The 17,844-nt window shown below is 41.2% G+C and overlaps 1 protein-coding gene across 8 annotated transcripts in view; it reads right to left on the reverse strand.

Moving 5' to 3' along the window:
* The window catches only part of piezo2b (piezo-type mechanosensitive ion channel component 2b), a 51,071-nt gene that overhangs the window by 18,318 nt on the left and 14,909 nt on the right, over positions 1 to 17,844 (reverse strand). For 7 of the 8 annotated variants that reach the window (XM_028427077.1, XM_028427070.1, XM_028427074.1 and 4 more), the window contains exons 4-18: positions 17,496 to 17,538; positions 14,766 to 14,928; positions 12,853 to 13,117; positions 12,363 to 12,576; positions 9,776 to 9,950; positions 7,356 to 7,475; positions 6,776 to 6,811; positions 5,987 to 6,104; positions 5,168 to 5,337; positions 4,533 to 4,763; positions 3,771 to 3,891; positions 3,353 to 3,546; positions 2,908 to 3,056; positions 2,407 to 2,580; positions 640 to 920 (exon numbers count right to left, since the gene is read on the reverse strand). In XM_028427077.1, coding sequence (XP_028282878.1) covers positions 640 to 920; positions 2,407 to 2,580; positions 2,908 to 3,056; positions 3,353 to 3,546; positions 3,771 to 3,891; positions 4,533 to 4,763; positions 5,168 to 5,337; positions 5,987 to 6,104; positions 6,776 to 6,811; positions 7,356 to 7,475; positions 9,776 to 9,950; positions 12,363 to 12,576; positions 12,853 to 13,117; positions 14,766 to 14,928; positions 17,496 to 17,538 — 2,454 coding nt within the window. The remainder of the gene's footprint in view (positions 1 to 639; positions 921 to 2,406; positions 2,581 to 2,907; positions 3,057 to 3,352; positions 3,547 to 3,770; positions 3,892 to 4,532; positions 4,764 to 5,167; positions 5,338 to 5,986; positions 6,105 to 6,775; positions 6,812 to 7,355; positions 7,476 to 9,775; positions 9,951 to 12,362; positions 12,577 to 12,852; positions 13,118 to 14,765; positions 14,929 to 17,495; positions 17,539 to 17,844) is intronic. The other variant, XM_028427073.1, reaches the window with a different exon arrangement.

Below are 17,844 nucleotides of genomic sequence, written 5' to 3' on the forward strand. Positions count from 1 at the left end.
TGTCTATAAACTGCATTTTAATTTAAGAGCAGTTTGACTTGTCTGTATAAATATGCTAATAGTGCAACTTTAGCAGGAAGATTTGATGTGGGAAAGCGACGTGCGCTTGAGCTACGTGCTGTGTCAGAACAGAAAACTGGAGATAAATCTACTGAACCCGAAAATCTGCGATACAACCAATTTTACAACTTCGCTCTTTATGATTTATGGCTGGCTGTAGGAGTGCAGACAGCAGATACTTGGGCAGCAGCACAGAGCTTTGGCCTTTAAAGACTGTATGCAAGAAACTTCTGAGAAGACCGAAGCTCTAGAGAGAGACAACAGGCCTCTGCACTCAAGACTAAAAATTCAAACTAATCATACAAGCGAGAGGAGGAAACATGGCCAGCAGTGAAAGAAACATATCATATTCTTAAGACTCTCAGCCTCGTGTTTATGCTAATTTTGTGTCTGAGATATGAATGAAAAAGACCAGCATTCAACTCCCAAATGTGTTTGTATATGCAGAATATTAAGTTTGATGCTGAGGCGTTTTATTAAGTACTATTTAAAGGCATGTTTATCATTAATTCTTTCAACACTGGTGTGCTTTTTGTTATTCAGTAGGCCACTGAGGGCCTGTGCCGTGCTGCTCAGTACCTGAGCTCTGCTCGGTGCTCGGTTCTGGCTCAGTCTTCATGCTGCAGTGGACGCTCTCCTCTGTGCTGGACTGCCGTTGGTCGGAGAAGCTCTTGGGCTTTTCACCAGTCATGTCAGTGTCATCCATCACCACCACCAAGGTCTGCTCCTTCTCTGTCTCCCACCCTCCTTGCTCCTCCTGCTTTTCCTGCAGCCTCTCCTCCTCTTTGGGCAGTGCTGCGTCCACTGAGCTGGCACTGAGCATGGTTAGATCTGCCAGGCTGCCATCAGGGTGGACCAGTCTGGAAACATGTGAGAAGTTATTAGATAAAGAGACAAAAGTGGACATATTCATGCACAGTAGTCAGTATTAGTTATATACTTATGAGGTCTTTTTTTTTTAACGTAATAATCTTTGAGTCACACAGACTTCAGTGTTGTGTTCTGTGTTGTGTGTTGCTCTTTGTCATTGTCCTCATAAGTATACAAATACTCCCTCTTTCATATGATCCAGGTGATTGTCAAAAAGATTCGATGCAAATGTCTGGATGGGAATCATTAGCCCTGCCAGCTAACTGAGCAACAGAACAGTCAGCGTTATCATCAGGCATTGTAATCAAAAAGCAGTGCACATTCCCTCTGCATTCTGTATCAGAGACATTTTCTGGCAACACATAATCTGTAGCTGAAGGGAGGCTCAGGTTAACCCTTTAACATCTTCTGGGTGCAATGGAGTGAGGTCAAAGTTCTGGTTTGGCTTGCATGGACTGGCAGCATATCAAGGCAAGCATTCTGCTATCCAGTGGTCACACTTACTTGCTCTGTTGAGTGGACATTTTTTCTTTGATGCTGCTCAGAATAATAAAGTTGAAGAAGTCATAAGTGAGGAGATAAACTGACAAGATTAAGAAAAAAAAACAATTCTAAAATGCACAAAAACTGGTTGCAGGACTCCAGTGGTTGTGGGGAAGATGAGGTTTTTCATCTAGGGGGTAATTTTCTGGGGTTCAGTGCACAGACGGGGTGTAGATCATTGGCGAGATACTGGAAGGGCAGAAGGATTCATACATGCTGGAGATGTTCGAAGTAGGAAAAAAACTGTTTATAAAAGACTGTTGGGTTCAAAGAGATAGAGAGGAGAAAAAAAATCCAGAACCTAAGAAAAAAAGGCTTACAGGAAGAGGCTACGAGCAAAACAGAAAACCTGAAAAAGAAAAATAATCATCTCATTTAAAATACCTGAAAAGGGACATTTTAGGTCATTGTCAGAAACAAGGAGACTGAGATAAGTCAGTGTGGGAGAGAGAGGACAACAGGAGGAGAATCAGAGGTGGAATGGGATGCTAATGGATGCCACAGAAGCGAGCAGATACCCACCTATTCATGATCAAATAGACACGCCCATTGACTTTAGCATGACTGCGAGATAAGCATGGTAGGAGAGAGATGGAAGCAAGTCACAAAGAGAAGCAGATGGGAGGCCGAGAGAGCCGAGCAAATGGCAGCAACACGACAGAGAGTTCACAATAATAAAGTCGACCCACGCTGCCTTCTGTGAAATGTGAACGTTATGAGTTCAGAGTGACAGATGTGTGATAAGAACAGCGGTTATAATGAGAAAGAAAACAGGGCGAGTGCGTGAGTGAGTTTCACCTATGTGTTGTGTGATGAGTTTATCATGTTATTTGTTAGCAATGGGAATTTGTTTATTTAAAAACTATGAAAGGACAAAGAGTCAACTTTCCAATGATTGATATGATCAAACAAAACACGCAGGTCGGGCCTCACCTGTAAATTGTGCTCTCTTCTTTAGCGACCACAGCCTTGAGGTCAGTGAGCTGCAGAAAGCGCTGGTGGAAGTAGTGCAAGTGGAGAACACACACCAGCAAAAAGGAAGTGGGAATAGCAATCCTGGTGAACAGCATGCCCGTATCAAACTTCTCTAAGCCCAGGTCTTTCAAGCTGCATCGAAGGAAACATTTAGAGGGAAAAGAAAGTCAGACAAAGGAGCCAACCTTCTACCTCACCTTCCTGAGGTTACAGCAACCATGACCTTTGCCCTCTCAGCAGTTCATCCTTTAGTCATTAGAATGTTACTAAACTAAATCTGAAGAAATTCCATCATCATATCCACATAAATGGGATTACCTGATGAAACACATGAAGATTTAATGTACCCAGGTAAGACAAATTGAAGGTTTGATGACTAAACTGTTCCTTCATGTCCAAACTTTCCTGTATTGTGAGTGAAGCCAGCAGTGAGTCAGTATCTTGCTCAGTGAAGCTCACCTCTTTACGGATGTGTTCAGCATTTTACCCCAAGCTTCCACCGACCCTTCAAACTGAGCAGTGTAGACCAGGGTAAGGACCAGCATGGTGTACATCACCAGTGACATCCAAAAGTACTTCAGGATCCATCGCCAGCGCTCATAGTGCACCTGATAAAGAGTCAATGTTATAAATGTTTTAGTAGTTTTAAACTAAATTGGTTTCCTGAAAAAGGTGCTGTGTTAGTCCAAACATATTATTTCTTATTATATATAGGGTAGGAAGCTGTAAAAGATTGATTTACCCAAAGACGGACAAGTTTGTGTACACCAGGTTCACAACACCAACACAAATACACAAACCTCAGTCAGACCGAGTGGTTAATTCTGATGTCCTCTGTGCATGTCTTAAAAAAACCTCCACTTATGTTTACTGCATTCTCAATCACTGGTTTGTGTTTTTGTACCTGGTAGAGCGCCACACAGGACAGCAGCATCATCATGTAGATGATCTTGTACATGACGATGGTCCCCTCAAAGCTGACAAAGAAGAACATGCCGCCACAGATGTAGATCCAGTATTTGACCAGGAGAGCCATCACCATGTTACCAAAAACCTGCATGACGTCCTGCTCCCCTCCTTCCTCAGGCTCCTCTTCCTCTATAAAAGTGTTTTTCACAGTATTAGCCCATAAGTCTGTTCCACTTTAGAACATGAACTTATCAATCAACCCTCTGTGTCATCGACTGTAGTTTCCTAAAATTCACATGTTTTCAAATCAAAAGACATTTTCCAGGGTGAATCTAGCAGCTGGCGGTCATTACTGACATTATTAAAAGCAATATTACACAGGTCACTGTAATATAAACACAATCAGAGCGTACCCTTCTTCTCCTGGACCTCCACATGAACATCTGACAGACTAGCACTGTCTTCTTTTTGTTTTTCTTGTCTCTCCGTCAGCGTTTGTCTCAGTAGCAGCCAGAAGCTCAGAAGACACAAGATCTGGACACAATAAATAACATGTTCACAGACAGACACAGAAAAGGATCAATAAATCATTTACTGCTTACGTTAACGTGATCATGGGTGGCTAAAAAAACATGAGGCGATATACTGTATATACAGTAAATCACAAATGAATTTGTAAACTGTTATTAAACAGTCCAGACACTCTAGCAGGTATTGGATTCATCTGGGTCTTTAAATAAACATAGCTTGACCCAGGTGTGAAATATAATTGCAGGTCCACATTCTGAAAGGATAAACACACACACACACACACACAGTGTAATAAAACACAAGTGGTTGTCGTTAAAAAAACACATTAAGACATCTCCAGGTGACTGATATACTCTGCATATTAAGGTCAGATTCAGTAGCAGCCAACATGAAACTCTTAGTTATTCCAAAACAAGTCAAAACACCACACACCTGGCCTTTATCAGGAGTACACCGCAGGACTGCACTGTCCTATCTTATTTATTGATGGCTACAGTTTGTGAGTCAGATCATTTCAAAATCAAACTTGAATTAATAATAATCTAATATGTCAGATTTAAAAAGTTCAAATTTAGATGTATAACTGGCAGAAATACACAGCGATGTCAATAAATTTCTTTGGCTGTTAGTTTTAACATCCAAACCTTGGAGGAAAGTGAGTGGAATGGGTTGTTCTTCTTGACAAAGAATCCTGGGACTGGCTCCATGCCTTGGAAGGTGTAAATGTACTGCAGAACTATCATCAGGTTGCCGTAGGCCACCATGAAGGGTGAGGACAGCATGGCGTAGCGCCTCCGGTCCCTCACCATCCACAGTATACAGGACCACATGAGGAAGACGAACGTGAGCCAGCTGACGTAGGTGATGCTCCACACCTGGAAAAAAAAAAAAAAAAAGAATTAATGAGGAATTAAATATTTAAACAGGGATGCACTATTTAACACAATATTTACTCATCAGCGCTGGAAAGAGCCACTGTGAATATGCTGCCTAAAAAGGAACACACTAAGTAACTGTTCTTTAAAGTTAATTAACTATGATTCATACTGAAATGTTTAAACGGCTCATTTTTAGTCCTACCCTCCCATACAGGCAGCTGCAGGAGCTTCCCAGTACAACCACAGTTTCCCCTGATGGGCTTTATAGTGCAGCAGAGATGGGAAACTTTATTTAAAGTCAATTGAAAATGCTCTTCTGGATGTTTTTCCTTTCTAATATCCAAACAAATGACCCAAATCCAGCTGCTGTGTCTCCTGTGCCATGGACTGGCAGTACTCACCATCATTGCTATGAGTGCACAGAGGTAGCTCTGTTTCATAATGAAGTGGAAGACTTTGACCATAGCACCGACTCCCTTCTTCTTTATCTCATTCTCTTCATCCTCAGACTCCTTCAACGCTGAATCCTCTGGGGGCAAACACACCTCATACACACACTCGTCCTTCTTCTCTGTTCGGACAAAGAAACACAAATCACTGTTAGAAACTTAAATAAAAGACATCTTGAATTTTAGCCCTAGCCTGTTACATTTTCATCATTATAAGAATCTTTTGCTGTCATTTACTGGTTACTCCTCTGTCCTCTTTGTGTCTGCTCTGAGTGTGTGCTGGTTGTATGTTGAAACACAATACACAGTGCAGAGCAGCACAGATGATGTAAAGATATTTTTACAGAAGAAAACCATTAGAGTTAAGGTAAAAGTTAAAGTAGCAAATCCCAGAGTTCTGAAAGTCTGAAAGCATTTTTAAAGTGTACACAGCAAGACCATGTCTCTCCAGAGAGTAGATGGGATTACGCAATACAGCAGCGTGGAAGAGACAAGGAGGGTTGGAAAGACGTTACCGGTAATGCCGTGCTACCATCTGACTTTTGTTTAATAATGTGTGCACGGTCCGCGGGCCGCATTGAAGACGCAAGCGGGCCAGGTGTGGCCCGCAGGCCGTGCTTTGCCCAGGTCTGCTCTAAAGCTACAAATGGTATCAAACAACTATATTCCCCAGTCATTGAGTGATCCTATATTGACAGAAAAAGTAAGAAAAAAAAAAAAGTAGAAGTGCTCAGTCTGTGATATACAGTGTTTTCACATTCAACATCTCACCTGTGTCATCACCGGTGTGGTCCATTTTATACTGAGGGGTGGAGTACAAGTCCAAACAGACTGGTCCATTGTCAGTGGTGACAAAGTCAAATGATGTCCCGTTTAAGGTGGGAACAGCCTGCAGATCATCGTCAGAAATTTATATATTTTCACAATGCACTACATCTGTTCATCTGTTATGGGATCACACTACAGCATATCACTATACCCCACAAAGAAAACAGGAGTAACTACTGCTGCCTGATTAAATGACTCAATGACTGGAGAGTGTGGCTTTGCCTCATGAATTTTCCACTTAGTTACCACAATTTGACTTTGTGGGGGGTAATAGAAAGATTTTTCTACTTTTCACAGTGCATAACGTTTTCATGTACTTTTCCAGATATTGAGGGAAACAGAAGCTGTGGCAATAGCTGAAATATTTCTTCAAACAATAACCACATCCACATAATGTAGATTTAAGTGCTTCGGCTGTATTATTCTACCCATGCCATCTATATTGGGGTGACGAAATCAAACGCCAAAGATCAGTCTGATCCAGCGTGAGCCTTTAACAGTGGGTTATCTCTTCTCTTAATTTGCTTTATTGTAAAATTTACTTTGGAGGATACCTAGTTTAGACCACAATGCCTCATATTAGCTTTAACTGGACTCAGCCAATCGTAGACACAAGTTAAAGATAACCACTTTCAGTGAGGATGCACTGTGAAAAGCACTTTGCAGCAGTTTTCTCCAAGACTGAGAGGAAAAGATGCACAGATCTGATCACACATCCAGAGCAGCCCGCACCTCGGTTGTACTGATGCCATCCTGGGTGGAGAGGAGCTTGGAGGGGGAAAAAAAAAGAGCATACAAGGCAAGGTGTGTTATCGATGAGCTGCTGAAGTCAAAGGGCCTCCCTGTTCTTTATAGTCACTGATAAGCAGGAACAAAGCTGCGCAGCACTACTCTGTAAATCGAGCTCATCACTCATCTGTGTCTGCACACCCTAAAAGCTTTTAAACCTCAGGAGGTGGCCGGTGAAGACAGACTACGGACCTTGATATAGGAACAAGGTCAGAATGTGTGTATGCGTGGGTGAATGCCAGAGACGTGTGTATCTGTAGCTGAAATCTTTCCAGGGTTGAGTCTATTACAAAGATGAAAGCTCTGCTAAAACAAGATGTAAGTTTGTAAAAACTATTAACTGCTGCATCACATTTAATTGCCATCAGGCCACAAAATAATTATCACCTTCAACACTGCTACAGATATAACTTTAGTTTTTAGATTAGTACTCATGTTAAAATGACACATATGTATTGTACATTGCCAAATGGTGGTTACTTCATGTCCAGTAATCAATACTTGTGTCAGTCATGTCACTTACGTTTTTCTCATCGGTGCCCTGGCGTGATTCCCACCACAGCTGCCTCTTCCTGTTGGCCGAGTTGTTCGCTCTGTTTCCGTCCTCCTCCTCCTCCTCGCACATATCAGAGTCCTTGTCGTCCTGAAAAAACACAGATAGACAGTGTGATCCATATCTTCCATGCGGGATCCACTATTGTGCAGCAGACATGATACTCTCAAGAGTGTAACAGCTCTAATCAGCTTCTCTGAATATTTGTGTTACAGCGCAAGAGCCTATGGGTGGCACAAAACCCAACACAAATACAGAAACTGCTCAAAAGGTGTTTTATTCCACTTCTCAGTGACACTTTAATCAACTTAATGTGATTAGACCAATATGTGGAAGGATATTATCAGCCAATGCGGACTTAACAGCAGGATACATTATGTTGCTCAATATGTGCAAGATATTTTCTTTCACTGCTGTGTGGAGCACACAGAGTCAGAGTTGTGTTAGCAGATGTGTTTTGATGTGATGGATTTTTCCCCAATAAATAACAAAGGGTATTTCCAATATAGAGGCTAACATTGCCTAGCCCACTTCTGCAGACAGACAGCTGGTGTTGACCCGTCTATCTTTGTCCTTTTTTCATCCAGATTCTGCTGTCTGCTTTTGTTATTTTCCCCCTCAAAGTAAATCTTTACTAATGTTACAGCAAACTGTCGCACCACAGTCTGTTTCGTTTGCTGTTGTGCTCTCTAGCAGGATAAGGTTTCAAATCTTGTACTCTGCATATGTTGGAGAACAGCAGACAATCTGTAAAGTAATCTGATGTGGAAATCAGTAAGGATTAAAAAAGCTCTGTAGCCCGAGATGCTCACTAAATCCGACTTCTATTTCCACACAGCAATATAACGCCAACATTGTGCTATCTCACTTTATGTTACCCATGTTTATCAGATGGGGTAGCTAAGCAGATATAGTTTATCATCCAACATATAAACTCTACCTCAGTATCCAGCATCAACCATGCTCTAAATGATACACCAGAGAACAGGACTTGATCTTTATTTTTTTAAATGTTTCTGCTGAATTGTAAAATATCAGGACTGATATGTGGTCTTTTATGTTTTTCATAAAGATTGAACACAATAACGTGTTACTAAAACCAACATAATTTCAGTCTCTTCCTGGTAATCATAATTGTGAACTGCTCTTGATTAAACACACATGATGAACAAATCAAATTCACTAAGTAATGTAAAACAAATTAAAATAGTGCATCCAGTCTGTCCAGTGTTTTTGGCAAAGATGTGCGTCATCACATTCTGGCGTCTCCCCGCAAAACAAACCTGTCAGCTGCTGATTTAAGACGTAATCATTTTTTATTATTACCGTCCTCTAAAGTGTAAGAGTAGGTGAAAAAACTCACTCACACACACACACACACACACACACACACACACACACACACCCCTTTGTGCAGAGATCAATAATGTATACAGACCCACAGGTTTACAGGGAAGTATTGACCCCTCTATAAAAACACTAATCTATAACTCCATTACAGGACAGAGGAGCTGAGCCTCCAGCTTTGAGGAGAAGGAACACAAGAGGGCTTTTTTTTAATAGAACCATAATGCCTGACATTTCAGTGAGAACAATAGAGTTTCTATGAGAGTAACAGCAAAACTGAATGAAATCCTATTATTATCCTATGATGCCAATTAGTCAGGATCAGATTTAATTTCTCTCCATGCAGACTGTCTGGGTTTATATTTGTCCAGAATTTTATTTAGTGCACCAACAGTTCTGATTAAAATTAGTTGTTTGCAGTATGCAAAACCTGTGCGTTTAATTTGTGCAATAACTACTACAGTTCATCATGTCTTCATAATTCAGCCAACATGGGCCCGTCCGTATAACTGAGTTGTTATGTAACAGCTTCACTCCTACTGTAACACAGGAGCATAACATGTGACCTCCCTTCACGCTTTGTCAAAATTAGACCGACAGTGTCTCAGATAACATTAAAGCTACGGACAGCCGAATAGATCCAGCCAGCGATCGATTGTCCTGGAATCTTCCATCAATACCGTTTCTGTGATCACGAGGCCACCTGGCTGCCTGTTTAATTCAATCTGGATCTATTTCCGTTCACTGTCTGGAATTTACTGGAGCTGTTATGGAGGCGCTGTGTGCTGAATTCTGCTAAACATTTCTGATACATCACTGACCGTCTGCAGACACTCTTTAATCAGCTGTCCCAAAAACCAAGAAATTTAACAGTGATCCAAATGAGGAGGGAAAAATCGGGAAATGAAAACAATCACATTGCTTTAACATCAAAATAATGAACCTGCTAACCAAATTACTGCCAGAATTAACCTAAAATCTCGTCATGTTGTAACCTATACATGTATAGGCCCTTATACTACATTTCCGAATACTGTCCTCACCATCAGCTGGTCGATGGGCTCCTGCAGCCAGAGGCGGATGAGTGTAGCCAGGGTGTAATAGAGAATCAGCAGCATGATGGGACTGACGAAGTGGTACCACATAGTGTTTTTGTGCACAATGAGCTTCCATGTGTAGGAGCAGTTGCTCTGAACAATGGGAGTGATGCCAAATACTCTGCAGAGACAGAAGATGAACAGGAAAAGGAGTGTTTAAGTATTAAAACAGAGATTTCACATCAAAATGAACAGTATAAAGGAGTTCTCTCAAAAGATTAGTGTTTTGTGTTTTTATTAAAATGACCACTGAGCTCACATTATAATGTCTCTAAAGGTTGTTTTGCCCTTTTATAAAGATCTTTGGAAATGAAGTGTGGTCTCTGAGATTCTTCTTGAGTGTCATTTTAGCAAGAAAACCTCATTCTAACCTTGGAATCTGGAAAATGTAGCCAGGCTAAAAAATGTGTTTGTACAACAAAGGATGTCATCTGATTCTCTCCTTTTCCTCCTAAGCTGAACACAGGTCATCTACTCAGGAACCGTGCTGACGTATTCCAGTGACAAATGCTCAGATTTAGAATCCTCCTGAGTCTTTTCCTTTATAACATGCGGAGGAGTGAACGCCCCCCTGACCCCAGCACACTTCCTGACTAGTTTCTTCTTACAGCTGGGGAAAGCCCATCAGTCACATGACTGTGGTGACTTCCATTGTAAAAGGTTGGGAGGCAGGAAGTGGAGTGGAAGCCAGGCCTCTCAGCAGTCTCACTCAACACCAGTCGAGGCCGAGTCACTGTCAACAAGGACAATTAGGGCAGGCAGTGAGGTGGCCTATTGCCTAATGTGAGCTGCTAAGAGTTTCCCTCCGACTGCCCGAGGGCATGCAGGGAGGAAACAGGCCGCAGCAGAGCAGAATGTGTTCGTTTTATCGTCACATTGGGCATTGAGAATACCTCATAACTGTGGAAAATCAACATGAACATGATGGCAGAGTCAACCTGTTTGTGTAAAAAGCTGATAAATAAGAATCCCACCACTTGATTCTGATGTTCATCCCAGTAAATGGCCAATATAACCTGTTAGCACTAACTACATTTGGCTGGACAAGCCCTCTTCATCTGGTTGACTCTACCAGTTATCATCCCTGTAAATGGTCATTAAGAGCCACCCTCCAATAAGGGTTATTGTTATTAATGTTATTAATGTTATTAATCATTAGTACACACTTCATTCATTCTAATGAGCCTGTTTTGTAATAAAAAAAAACAGTCAGTGCAACAGAGTAATCACCCCCTCACCGCCTCACCTACCATCTGAGGCAGGAGAGAGATGGGGCGGACACGAGGCTTGTTCAAGGCAGCTTCTGCTATACATAGTTGTAAATAGCCTCCGTCCTGACACTCAGCAGAACAGCTTTCAAATGAGAAAGTGTGAGATCAATAAAACCCTGCAACACCAAGGCCACGGAGACATCAGCTACACTGAGACAGCTACAGTTGCCACTGTGAGGCCTGAGAGACACAATGTCATTATTATAATTTAATAAAACGACTATGCACGACTTCGCATTATGTGTCTATACATATGTGTGTGTGTGTGTATGATTTTGCACAGTATATATGCAAGCTGTGTTTGTCTTTCTAAAGGCTTCAGTAACAGTCCTTTGGATGTAAAAAGTGAACTGATTTTTATTTGACAGCACGAACTGAACTTTATGTACATATACTTTTAGAAAATATTTAATAATGAACATCCTTGACTGGTTAAAGTGCACACACCATACATTCAGATCAATTTCCTGACAGGAAGCCTTCATGTCATTATGTTTGGTGTCCGTTCAAAAAAGGCTGTAAGAATAGAGAAGTGAAGTCTCACAATGTCTTTAATTGTCATTTTTTTTAATTAATCAGGATGTTTGTCAATTATATAAAACTAAATTTGTTAAGTTGACTTTAATTCCTAAGTTTGAGACTTAGTAAGAGTTAGTATCTTTGTAAAACACATAGTCTAAAATTAGTAAATAACGAGCATTCTTTGCATCCTAGTGTGCCAGTCAAACACAGTTATCTTACTGACCTGAGTTACTTTCTGCGACAGAGTTAGTCTTCATTACAACGCGTTTTTGGCAACACATACAACAATGTGGCTTTACTCCAACCACAGCCTTCACCGCTGCAGCCACAGACAGCTGATTGTTCTTCTTTCTCATGCATAATAAAACAACGCTGGCTGTAGTGCAGAGCCTAAAAGCTCTGCTTCTCGTATTGATGTGCTGTGAGTAGGAGTCTGATAAATCTACATTCCAGCTTGGTTTGCCTTTTTGCCTGCGTTCTTGTTTGTAACAATAGTAAATATTTATTATCGCTTAAACAAACTCGCCATGGTGGCAATAAATTTCTCTGAGTCGAAGGAGCTCTGGCTGCTGAGCTCTGTCATCATCACATAATGTGTTCTCACATTATTAAGGAGTCAGACAGCGTTAGTGCTCCCGGAAGAAACAACATTTTAACACTTCATCAAGTGAGAGAGGAAACTGATGCATCAGTATCTATATTATATCAGACTTTGGTGTCTGTGTGAACTCGTGTCTGACCGGCTGTAGGTGTCGTTCGGTCGGACGGACTCCTGAAAGACCTGGAACTGGTAGAGGTAGAGGACGATGATGTGTCCAGCGCTGAAGATTGCCATCAGAACACACATGCAGCTGAAGATGAGCGTGTTGAAGGTCCTGCACAGGGACCACCAGGTGCACAGGAACAGGAAGGTGAAGAAGTAAACGGCTGAGGTCAATGAGGGCTGCATGATTCCTGCAGACACAGAAACAGCCCAATCAAAGCCTCAAGGAGGACAGTTAATCTGCGACGACTGTATATAAATATAAAGCTTTGCTTTAACCCACACAGAGCCCCAGATTGGAAGGACATAACACACCACACAGTCAATCAGTTAAGTATGAAGAGAGATGATATATGGTCAATCTATATATGGCAGGATTAGAAATAACTCCATAACCCTAATCACTCAAATTAAATGTCCCTCTCATACAAAGACAGTTTAACACTAAAAAAACCAAAATGACTCACCTGTCATGCCCAACAAGATGGTGACCACTACCTTCCCTGCAGTGGTGATCAAGTTTCCGATGACCTCCTTCACTTTGGAAGCGACTTCCTGCACAAGCCGCAGAATCTTCATCTTGGTGCTCTCCTTTGCCTCTTCCTCCCCGCCGTCCTCCTCCTCCTCTTCTTCGTACTCCTCCAGCTCCTCCTCCTCCTCAGCCTCATAACCGGCTTCGTAGTCCTCCTCTAGCAGGATGTCGTCATCCAGGCTCAGCTTCTCTTCTTCCTCCTTGGAGGTAGATTACAGTGACATGTTACTGAATGATGAATGGTGCAGGCTGGAGGTCAGAGCTCTCCATGGTGCTGAAAACTGTTTCCTACAGGTAGCGCTAGAATAACAATCCTCCACCACAAGAGCACCATGTAGGCCCTGTCAGTGTATTTACTATGTAACATAGCATCTCTGAGCATATATGTGGTCTGTGTGTCTGCTTGAGACATTATTAGCAACCGTTTGCAGATGTTTTCTTTTGGAGCCAGATGTTGGCGTGAGATTTAATCCAGTCAGTTCTTCCTTGGCTGCTGTCTCAAGCTAACTATGTGTCCCTCTTTCCCTGCAAGTGAGCCATATACTTCAACACATCACAGCACTGGACAAAGACAGCAGCAGCAGGTGGTACAAATCATGTTTTGATTCAAACAATCATTTCAGCTCAGATGGTTTACTGATGGAAAGAGATACAATGCAGGCTCCATAGATGACTTTCTGGGGTTTCTCAGTAAGGAGTGAGGGCGGTGCCATCTGTGCCAACCTGAGCAGCGCAGTCGAAGTGAGAGTGAATGTGGATTTAATTAACACCGAGTCAAAAAGAGGAGGGAGGGTGTGCCAGGGGGTGGGGGCTGGTTTCCAAGTCATCAACACTCACAGGGAACGTTCGACTCAAATGCTGCTCTGCCCCTCACAGATGATGAAGCACGGACAGTGTGTGCTGAGCTGGACCACCCGCTCGACTCAATGTATTTTATATGACACAGGGAAAAAAAAACTTTTTTTTTTACTTTCTAAGGACCTAGAAAACGATTTAAATTACTCGATTTATTTATGTACATTTACAGAACAGAAGGCTCTGGTTAATTATTATATGAAATTTACTTGTAAACATGTATGCATGTACACATTAAAATTAGAGTCATTCTATGGTCACTGTCGTAAGTTGTATAAATCGATTCTGGAAAGGCTGAAGAACAATACAGTGAAAAACCTTTGTTACATTAAAGATCTCAGTAATAATCCTACAAATAAAATTTATATCTTTATAATGTACATTTCTACTGCAGGACAGCAAAAACAGTTAAAGCCATAGCCTATTAAAATAAGATATACGATACATCTTTAAAAAACTGTTTTTTTCAGTGTCAGTGTGTTTATGATATCATTTATTCAGACCTGATGCAAAGAGTCTGAAGCGAACATGGCTCCCAATATGTGGTGCTAATGAATTACATATGTGAAATATTCCCTCTTTCTACCAGTAATAAGTAACAGCCTCCAAAGCTGTGTAAACCGTGACATTTAATTACTTTAACAGTCAATCACCACAGATAAAGCAATGTTGCTTTGATTAGAGTCAGTGAGAAAATGCTGTTTTACAGTGTTGTGATGTGAAAATCATAATTATACTCCCTCCACTTAAAACGCCCCATTTTATAATCAATACTCTGCAAATTGATTCCTCAGACAATAAAGGTAAAACTGATGTTTGGATTTTCTATTTAATCCTTTTGTTTTAAAAGCCGTAACCATAGAAATAACACAAAGACTATCCTGACAGCTTCAGTTCTCTTACACAGCTTACTGAACGATAGCAATTAATTAAGCTATATTAATCATTCATCATATAAGACAGACACTGTATGTCGGTGCAAATTAAACCCACCTGTTCCTCTGCTTCGAAGTCCGTGTTGTACTGGGCCATGTCCTCAGGCGGCCTCTTCTGGACCAGACTGCGACACAGCAGCCAGATGGCCAAGCCGACCACGAACATGCCGATGTCAGGGATGAACACCCGGATGCCGTTGCCTGCGTCTGCACCACTCACGCTGGGGACAAAGAAAGAAAACAGAAGATGCATACTGACAGAGGGCAGCCAGTCGTTTCCTGAAAGGACAGATTATTCCCAATTCTCTTCCCAAAAACTGTGATTTGGAGCAATCTTTATAGGCTCACAACCAAATGATGGAAATTGGGACAGGGTACAACACACTTCTAATATAAAACAGTTTGTTTTGGGAACTCCGGGGACTTGTGGTCGTGGTTTAATTCATTTTGGCTCACAAATAAATCCTGTGTTTGAATCGGGCTGGAGTCTCCATCACATGTCCTCCTGTCGTTCTGAAAGGAGTCGGGTAGTATTCGTTCTGTAAGATCTCAGCTCTCAGACTCATGAGAGTAGATATTACTGCAGCTATTACATCTTTCAGAAAACACTACCTGTTCACGAGTGCATGGGAATCTGTTTTTTTTTCCGTTACCCGACTGTTCTTTTAATGTGTTGAATGCTTCAGTTTTTATGTGGAGTTCCACCCTCTTTAATGAAATCAGGCTTGCCCGCTTTAAATGTATTGCCATTAACAAGTGAGAGAAATTCCATTCAAACAAAGCGGCCGTGAGAAAGTGTGTTATTTTCTTTTTTAACTGAGCTGTGAAAAACATGTTTACTCCTTTGTTCATAATAAGGTAGCCGGCACAATTTAGTCGCCTTTATTTTCCTCCTCCAAAGACTACAACAGACATTTATCTGATCTGATTTCTGATCTCCCATGACATTATCTGGTAGAAGTAATATTTAACTCTGTCTTATCAGACTTTTTATTGATCTGAAGCAGGTCGCTGTTTGAGATCTTGTAGTTATATTACTGTGGGCAAACAAAGCTATTGTAACATTTGTTATTTGATTAGTCTGCTCACCTCTGACTGAATACAAAACAGTTTGGTCAGACAGGAAGCTAAACAGTGGTGGCAGACCGTTGCCATGACGGCTTCAGGCCCTCAAATAAACGTGATGTATTTCTGCCACCCGAGGACACATTTTACGAGGTGTCATGATTGCATGAACAATTAAAGCAAATAAAAATTGTCCTTAAAATGGCTAACAGGTTTCAAAACCTTTAAAACTCTCTTTTATCATCCAAACCTATTTCTATTTCAGTTTTACAGCGATCATGCTGCATCCTGGGTTTGGCCATCAAACTGTTTTCTTTACATTTCATGCTGGGCTGCAAGTGGAATTAAACTGTTTACAATTAAAAAAAACACATACCGGTGATTCAGTGGAGGCGGGCTGCTCCAGAGAAAAAAGCTGACCAAATGTTTGGACCCAGTTATAAAGCAAACGGTCATTTCAAATAGAACCCATCTCACTCTGGCCTTGAATGGATATATAAAGCTTATAAAAAGTTAACAAGTTGAAAACAGAGTGCTAATCATCGTGATGGAAAACGCACGCTCGGACACATAGTTGGGCTTTTGGCTGCTGTTGGAGAGTTTGATCTAATCAAGGACGTCTGTTTCCATGTGCTTTATTGTTGTGAAGCTTTGTGCATCCTCACACGGATGAAAGAGATGGAAACCATTGGAGCCAAACACGGCTGAGCCAGCAAATTTAATGACTCCCACTTTCCCCCATGCATGATGTGAGTGACTTACAAATACATTAGCAGTGCTAAGACTTGTCTTCACTGCCTCTGGCTGCAGGGGTAATTAGTCACATAGCTTCAGACGTATCCTGCACCGGATAAATATTTTGTATTAATAAAGGGTTCGAAAACGTCGAGCTAATCTGTCCGGGTGAAAACAACAGCTGTGAATCAGCTCTGGACTCCTATACGCCTGACATAAGCTCCACATTCGCCCTCTAGAGAGGCGCCCAAATGCAGCTGTAAACACTGTATATGATGCTCCACACAAACAGGTAAATACAAGCAGGATAAAATGTTTATGGCTCAACTTCCGCCACTTACAGCATACTATCCACTGAGGGCAGTTGAGTACTGGAAAGAGGACGTGGCTGAGTTTGAACATTCCCGTACTCAGGAAACCACATCTAATACGATCACGGGCATGCGAGGAGACAGACACAACAGCAAAAGCTTTGAAAAATAAGGCTGTCAAATTATTGTTAGGCCTAAGTGGGTTTAGTGTTCATCAAGAATCCACATGGGGACAGGTTAGGAGCATTTATAAAAGCTTGTCAGATGACGAGCCAGCGTTGCTAAATGCAATGGTGTTTAATGTTATTGTAGAGGCTGCTAAATTTAGGACATTTTGCAACATCAATGCTAGTAAATACAATGAAATATAAGAACTGTATGAATGATGATTATTGAAAAAGGAGACTTTGATAGGGAATAAAAAGAGGCTTCATCGCACTGATAAAAGAAGCATGAGCATCTATTGCAGTATGTAAAAGGCAGGGTCATAGTCCTCCCCCTTCATTTCATCATGCATTGCGTCTTATGACTTCCTGAAAACTGGTGGAGAGAAACAATATCCCTACTTTTACACTGCAGGATGATGAGTGATGTAGTAACAGTTCTTTTTGAAAAATTGCTTCTGAGGTTGTACAATCATCATCAGTAGAAGATTTTTATATGGAAAATCATCTTACCTCTCAAAGCCAATCTGTCTTATAGATTTCTCCCACGCAGAACCTGAACAGAAAACAGAACGGAGTCATCAACAACGACATAATCAAACACAGAATGTGCAGCAAGTAGCACACAAACCAATCCAGGGGAAGCCAAAAATAAGAAAAATGCTACAGAATCATGTGAAACAACAGTGAAATAAACCAAAAAATACATTTCTAACATTGACTTCACTGACTTCAATACATTTAAAAGCCTTAATGCCTGTAATGTGCTTATGTATTTCTGTAAAACGTTCATTGCAGTTCATCAACATACTGCTAGTGTTAGAGGTCACATTTTTAATCTCTCCAAGATCTCAAAGATCTA

The sequence above is a fragment of the Parambassis ranga genome, chromosome 17 (assembly GCF_900634625.1).
Source record: "Parambassis ranga chromosome 17, fParRan2.1, whole genome shotgun sequence".
Lineage (NCBI taxonomy): Eukaryota > Metazoa > Chordata > Actinopteri > Ambassidae > Parambassis > Parambassis ranga.